The sequence below is a fragment of the Amphiura filiformis genome, chromosome 6, assembly GCF_039555335.1.
Source record: "Amphiura filiformis chromosome 6, Afil_fr2py, whole genome shotgun sequence".
NCBI lineage: Eukaryota > Metazoa > Echinodermata > Ophiuroidea > Amphilepidida > Amphiuridae > Amphiura > Amphiura filiformis.
The window spans coordinates 9932449-9940291 of NC_092633.1; the positions used below are offsets into that span (position 1 = coordinate 9932449).

General features: G+C 38.5%; 1 protein-coding gene across 1 annotated transcript; it reads left to right on the forward strand.

The window, feature by feature from the left end:
• Nucleotides 1-5210: 5210 nt before the first annotated feature.
• LOC140154170 (uncharacterized) lies at nt 5211-7216 on the forward strand. Its single transcript, XM_072176778.1, has 2 exons — nt 5211-5294; nt 6833-7216. The coding sequence occupies exons 1-2, from the start codon at nt 5211-5213 to the stop codon at nt 7214-7216; spliced, it is 468 nt and encodes a 155-aa protein (XP_072032879.1).
• The last annotated feature ends 627 nt before the right edge of the window (nt 7217-7843 follow it).

A 7843-nucleotide genomic window follows, 5' to 3' on the forward strand; every position in this document is an offset into this window, starting at 1 on the left:
ATTATATTTTGGAATTTTATCATTAATGTGTATTATAATAGAGCTACCATTATTTATATTGTTGAATTCTCAAGCGCATCATTTCGAATTGGGTTTTTATTCCTAAAGCCTGACTCCACCTGTACATTTTAATTTCATCGCGGGATGCTGAGATGTTTGAAAAGCATCGCAGCATCGCATACCGCTGCGAAGTGGAGTCAGGATCGGGCTTAATTCGAACCACCAGCATCCATGGTTCGATGTAGAGAGTCTTTCCTATTCAGAGGAAATATTGCAATTACACACCTTATTGCCTTTTAACAATAACAAATGACACTAGCACGTAATTCCAGTCAAGCACCAATCTTTAATCCTATTGTTAAAGAGGATAATAAGCTTGTACTTATGTATAGCATTCGTAAAAAAGCTTAAGTCTTTGTTTGCTTTGGTTAAATCCTGTTCAAGTGGTGGGTTAACCAACAATTAACAATGAGAGGACATTCCTGAACTTCGTTCAGTTGGCGATGATTTGAAGTGACCGCCAATTATGACCATTTGATATTTAATACCAGCAATGTGGAAAAAAAGAAATAATGTAGTGCCACAATAATGTACCCTTTTACGGAAGGAGCAAAGTTTAACAAGTTACAACTCCGCTTCTGCAGTACGAATGTCAGCGGCGAATGTCAGGTTATTATTTCCCAGTCTTGAAAAAAAAAATTGCAGGCAGAGGTGGGAATCGATCTCGGTACCTCCCGGTTAAAAAGCACTGTGCAAAACCACTAAGCCAACTAAATATCTGTCGTGAGATGCTTGACATTAATCTTTGATATTGCTGAATGGAACAAATCGCGGAATTAAATCAGTAATAAAAGAAGTAGATTCTTATTTAGCGGCCAAATTGGATAAAAGGGGAAATATTTGTCCCTGCTCTAAAGAAAATATAGGTTAGAAAATTATCAAATAAATTTAAATTAAAAATTGAGACTTTATATTTATTTATTTCACAAGGCATTATCACAGACAAACACTGTATACGCTAAAAACTCGACCCTCATTACTAGATGATGGCATAGCTCAGTGTTAGAGCATCAGGCTGGTAATGTCAATATCGTTGGTTCGAATCCGCCTGCCAGCAATGGTTATTATGATTTTAATGCTACGCTACAATTTTTTCAATTTTTTTCATTTATTTATTTATTTATTTATTTATTTATTTATTTATTTATTTATTTATTTATTTATTTATTTATTTATTTATTTATTTATTTATTTATTTATTTATTTATTTAAATAATTTGATATATTTGAAAGGGGTATTTGAGCAATTTGAAATCTTTACCCCCGTATAATCCTATGGGGTCATTTTGAACCCACCCCCTCCCAAATTGCCAAAACCTATGAGTTTAAATCATACATAATGGGTAGGCACTGCAGCTTGATTCACCATCCACAACATGATAATGTGTGCACATGCTACATTATATACACTTGTATAGGCCTATGTTGTTGTTGGTGTATAAGTAATGGGCCTTGCAATTGAAATGCCTCAAGCTTTTAATCCGATATGCAGATATCTATTTCATGAACTGGAAGACATTCTTTGATGTATTACTGAGCTCAATGATCTGAAATTACTGGAGTATGAGGTCAGCATAGTATTTTATTAACAGAAAGTATAGAGGCTCTGCATGAAATTATCGATTGGCTCCAAACAAAGGATTTGAGCCGGTGTCCTTCACCGTAGTTATGGCGGAGTGCAGTCCATTCAATCAAATGTTGTCATCAACCTATTTGATTGCAATCATGCTTTTGTTGAATGCATTTGAGTAGTCCGCCATATTTACGGGATGATATGTCACATGCAAGGCCTCTATTCTCCAAATTCACTTCCTAATGTATGTGAGAATGATAGTCATTGATGCATCAGTTTTAAAATAGACTAGGCGGTTACCATATTTGGCGGTTCTCGACTGGGCGCGATTACCAGGCTGATGGTGACATGTCCATATGACAGTTTTTACTAATTTGACCTCAGATGACCCCTGGGTGACCTTGGATGACCCCAAAATGATCTAAACTTATAACTCTAAATGTTGACTGTACCCACCAAGTTTCATGCCCATATATGAGTTTTTACTAATTTGACCTCAGATGACCCGTGGTGACCTTGGATGACCCCAAAATGACCTTCAAAAATGTAGTTTTAAATGTTGACTGTACCTACCAAGTTTCATGTCCATACGACACTTTTTAGTAATTTGACCTCAGATGACCCCTGGGAGCGGACCCCGGTGTCAGATGACTTTAAAACGAACATAGGCCTAAACATCTTCTTGACAGGACAGAACTACACCCACCCACCTAGTTTGAGCCCCGTACGACCTAGTTTCATGCCCATATGACAGTTTTTAGTCATTTTACCTCAAATGACCCCTGGGAGGGGGCCCCGGGGTCGGATGACTTAACGATCATGAACATCTTCTTGCCAGGACAGAACTACACCCACCCACCGAGTTTGAGTCCCGTAGGACCTAGTTTCATGCCCATATGGCAGTTTTTAGTCATTTGACCTCAAATGACCCCTTGGAGGGGGCCCCGGGGTCGGATGACTTAACGAACATAAACTTCTTCTTGCCAGGACAGAACTACACCCACCCACCCACCCACCGAGTTTGAGCCCCGTACGACCTACGACGGCCTCACATTAGCAGTCACAGACAAAACCTAAATCTACAGAATATATCCATTACTCGTCTCGAAAGAGCTCAAAATAAATAACTTAGAAAATTTTCTTGATGTCCTTTAACATGTTTCCATAGTTAACCATCGTTAGCCATGGATATCTATGCTGTAGAACTGACCGGTGACTAAGTCCGATTTATTGGGACGTCTATCGACCATCAACGAGTAATGGGACAAGTGCCAATTATGTATAGGCCTAGGCCTATATCTGAACATGCAAACGACATAAAGCCGACTTTCTATATGCTTCCAAATCTGGGTTATGCCTAGATATATGAAAGACATGTAGGCCTATGTGTGCTCGTGTAGGCCTATAAGAAATTAACGAACTCAGAAAAAAACTAGAAAAGTGTTTTCAATAATTTAATTTATCATGTTTATATGAGGCACAAATGTGATATCACCAGAAACTAGGGCCTATAGAAGATAATAATGAGAGAAACAATAGGCCTATAGGCCTATAGGCTACCGGTAGTCACGAATGGAAATGCCTATATGAAACAAGTAAAGATGATTATGTGCATGTAGCTCACTGGTCTATGAATGAAAGAAAAACACAAATGTGCACGAATTGAGAAGAAGAAAAAGAAGCAAAGAATGAATAGTAAGACTGATAGAATGGATGAATGAAATAATTAAATAGGCAAAATTATGGCAAGGCCTAATACGGTAATCGTTAACTTTGCATGTAGTCCTACGTGAATGAAAGAAAACTAAACAAGAATGTGCACGACTATAAGTTCAAAAAGAGCAGAGAATACTAAAGCATAAGACTGATTGAATGGGTGACATTTTCCCCGTTACCCATCAACGTGCCTGCGGCAGGGATAATAATAATTATAGCTAAATTAGGCAAATTCTTCAAATGGGTAACACCGTGCATCATGATATATATACGCCTGTCTTTTCTGTGCAGTGGCACCACTAATCGTTTTTCTGTTAGCAAAGTAGAAAATGACGTCTCTCAACTAAACAGACACAATCTTGCCAAATTTCGTTTCGACCCGAGTTAATATAAAAATTTTAGTATGAAATAATAACTAAACTGTAAACGACTGCAAAAGAAGACTAACACGTTATAGCGTCATGGTCATTACGGCTCGCGTCCGTTTTATAGGTCATTCTCCCAATCTGCCATTTGGCCTTTTTTTGCACTAACGGACGCGTCTATCGGCCGTGAAGGCGTGGTTTTGAGTAACTTAGATACCTGGCCACATAGCTCATGATTGGAAGTTTTAATCCATTGTGAATAGCGTGGCAAACCTGAATGTCTAAAAAACAAAACAATTCAGCGTGCGACAGCATTGAACGCTAATTCCTTCACAAACATCCTGCGTCATAATCATACACAGGGGTCCCGCAATCCATAACGCATTGAACACATTGTTATAATTTTTTAATCCGTTGTGAATACCAAAAAGGAAAGAAGAAAAAAGAAAGAAAGAAAGAAAGAAAGAAAAATTATTAATTATTTCTCAATTCCTATTTGATCAGGTCCCACTCTGCTTTGTGTTGATGTCAGCCAGGACGAAGAAGGACTATGTTAGCGTTTTCAGAGCCATCAATGAACTACTTCTGGACATATCTGAGGTATGTGCATTGTAATTTTACAGCGAAACATTTTTAGTTGTTTATTACAGACATATTAATTGCCAAAAGCATTCACTAACAACCACTAACTTAAGTGCAAGTATTATGTTACCTGCACTCCCTGCAGGATCAAAATTTTGGCGAGAATCCAAGAATCGATTCTACCAAAGATTCTTGTATTCGGATTTGGGTGAATATCCTAGTTGATTCTCACAAACTTGTAGTATACACAGAAGTTAATTGATTTGCAAGAAATGATTCTCGCACTCGCACAGCAAAACAAAATTCTGACCCTGTGTCTGAATACTTATCTATTGACAAGGTTAATGCTGTAAATAAGCCTTATCCAGTAGACATGCAGGCATTAGTCTTTCTTGCCACCATGATGATTCAAACCATGCACTGATATACTTTTTATGTTTTGCCTATACTTGGCATCATGGCTTAATTTAGATTAGAATAGTGGATACATGCTAATGGGCACACCACCTAAGCTAGTTAAGGCTAATAATATAATTTTTGCCAAATTATAAGCCAAACAAAGTACAGCAGCAACTTGTAAATAATCTTATTATTTATATCTAAATTTACAATTCTATCTTTGTGATGTTCAAACTATGTTTTTTTTTTTTTAGTAGGGCCTATATGTTGCCAAAAATTAATAACAGTAATTATTTTTCTATTCAAGGGCCCAATCAAGATTAAAGAAGGATGCTTGACTTTGAGGCGGCAACATGGTCCGCACTGAAGATAGTCTACCCAACTGTCAAGCTGCTTGGCTGCACCTATCATTGGAAGCAGGCAGTTTGGCGCAAGATTCAGGAAGTGGGACTGCAGCGAGTGTACTGCGCCAAGTCGGAGGTTCATAAGCTCCTGTCAAAGTTGATGGCGTTGCCATGCCGTACCTGCCCAGTGAATTAATACCTACGGTATTTAAGTATCTGGAGGGTAAAGCAGGTGAATCGCAACAGCTCAAGGAGGTATGTCTAATAATTAGGCATCAATAAGGGATGCACCATTAGATTCTCAGGGGGGGCATGGGAGTTTGGGTCAGGCAGATTTTTTTTTTCGCCGCCGAAGGCGGCGGAATTTTTTTTTTTTCGCCTCCAAGAGCACGAAATTTTTTTTTTTCGCCGCCTTTGGCGGCAAAGTTATTTTTTTTCAATTTTAATGTAAATTTGTATACAAAGTTGGGTGGGGAAAATTTTTTTTTTACTCATCAGTGAGGCAAAATTTTTTTTTTTTTTTAGTGGGCAAAGTTTTTTTTTTTTCCTCACTAGTGGGCAAAGTTTTTTTTTCACTCCGGCCCCTGGAAATCTAATGGTGCGCCCCTAAAGGAAGTGTCCGGCAATCACAACATGTCTTTATTATATATGTTAGAAAAATAATTATCAAGCACGAATCACATGGTTTTATTTAACCATAAAACGAATAAAACAGCCATCTCTCTCAACACCTCGATATCTTTCAATGAACCGTAATAAAGTAAAATGTCACATTTTGGTCAATGTTTGTAGTATGGACAAATTGTTAGCTACATGCAACACTGCTGTTTTTGTCCTTCCAATATTATCGAGTTATATCCTTCACCACTTTTAATCTGTACACTTTTTAACACTTCTACTGGTATAGAGCATTTTTAATATTATCTTAATACTAATTACGGCGTGTCCGTCCGTCCGTCCTCTGTCCGCGCGCTATCGCGTTCGCGTCCGCGCGTTTCGCGTTCACGTGGTTCACTATCGCGTGCTCGCAGTGCGCTATCGCGGAGTATCAACGGGAGTGTGCGCGGAGTACAGTGCGCGCATCGGAAAAGCATTACAGTGTGACTAACAGGTGCATCTCATCGGACCAATAATTATAGGCCTTTATTTTCAACATATATTTCAATACCGAACACGTGCACACACCAAACACGTGCATATAGGCCTATTTCAGCAGAACATGACTATTTCCGGAAGGCATATGAACCGTTTTTGCGTTCACGTTTCTCGCCATTGATTAAGTTGTGTCAAGTTGGGTCTTGATCATTGAGAGACGCATTTCATAGTTTAAAAAATCAGGGCAGGTATATGGGTTTGGGTAATTAGAAATAGGCCGATCACGAGAAGCGCACGACCCGAGAACCGCGAAATCTAGTCATATAATAATAATAAAGATTGTATTTTATAGTTACGAGCATGCAGTGCCAATTTAAGGATTATGAGATACACCAAGTATACCTTTTGCTTGCATATTTTTCGATCGAGTTATCTTGTCACCAAAATTGTGCAATGTTGTCAAAAGTGAAATAATCAATGTTTTGTAAAAAAAATCCAAAATGTCTGCTTTTAGTGCGCCAAAATTCTGAGTGGCATTTTAACTGCAAATCTTGTTTTGTTTACATTACTGGCGTTAACAACATACCAATGCGACTTGGCTGCGTTGGATATATACACGCAGGTTTGCGATCTTCAGGACTTAACTAGGAGTGCACATGCATGACAATTCTTTTATTTTCTTTCTCTGATGTTTGCAGGTATTTGCTTATGTCGATGCCACATGGGTGAAGGCGAATGCCAGATGGACACCAGCATCATGGTCAGCTTTTCGTCAGTCTGTCCGAACCAACAATGACGTGGAAGGCTGGCATCACGCGTTGAACTCTAAGGCCCCACAAGGTAATTTGACACTGTATAAGATCGCTCCACTACTCTTCGACCAGGCCAAACTTGTTAACCTCCAGCTGAAGCTCGTCGGTCAACAAAAACTATGCAGATACCAAAGAAAGACATACCGTAACCTTCACGGCCGATTGGTTAGTTTGTGGGACCAGCTAGACAAGAAGACCAAGAAGCCCCTGGATGTGGTTGAGGCTGCAGCCCATTTGTATGGTAACCTGCCAGTTAATGACAAGGTCTAGGACTTAAATGAACAAGACCACTATAATGGGTCACCTTTTAATTTCAATTCCTCTTTACACAAAGGTTCCACTGCCTGAACAGAATTGATCGCAACTTGAAATCCCAACTGAGGTAATTAGTAGCTGTCAGCGAGGTGATCAGATCACCAGGCTGTCCTTATAGCTAGAGGCATGCTATTATGATATGAGTCAATGAGTTACATTTAAAATGACCTGTGGTGTTCAGTTCCCAGTTTTGCTTATGAGGCCGGATGCAAGTTATATCGTCAATTATATCAATTCTCTACAGGCAGTGAAACCTAATGATAGTAGTAATTATAAGTCCCTCTTTCTTATAGATATTTCATTTGGGATAGGGTGGGTTGGAAATTAATATTTCATTTTTCACCAATGAAAGCTAATGTGCTGTGTGTGCAACACATCTTTTTATAATGTAAACTGCATTAAAATTCATTTTATAACTGGCTAGTCTGCATTATGGAAAGTAATATTAGTACAGTGTACATGTATTAAAATGATTGGTACCCATCAGTTTTCATTGATAAATTGTATAACAAGTCAGAAACTATACATGCATTCTAGACATTTCAAGTGTATCCATGCAATGTTGCATTTGGAAAAGGCCAG

Excerpts from the sequence above, each read along its gene's own strand:
- LOC140154170 (XM_072176778.1), top strand. The coding sequence starts at position 5,211 with ATGCCGTACCTGCCCAGTGAATTAATACCTACGGTATTTAAGTATCTG. Across the intron at positions 5,295-6,832 it reads AATCGCAACAGCTCAAGGAG|GTATTTGCTTATGTCGATGC; the intron begins GTATGTCTAATA and ends TGATGTTTGCAG.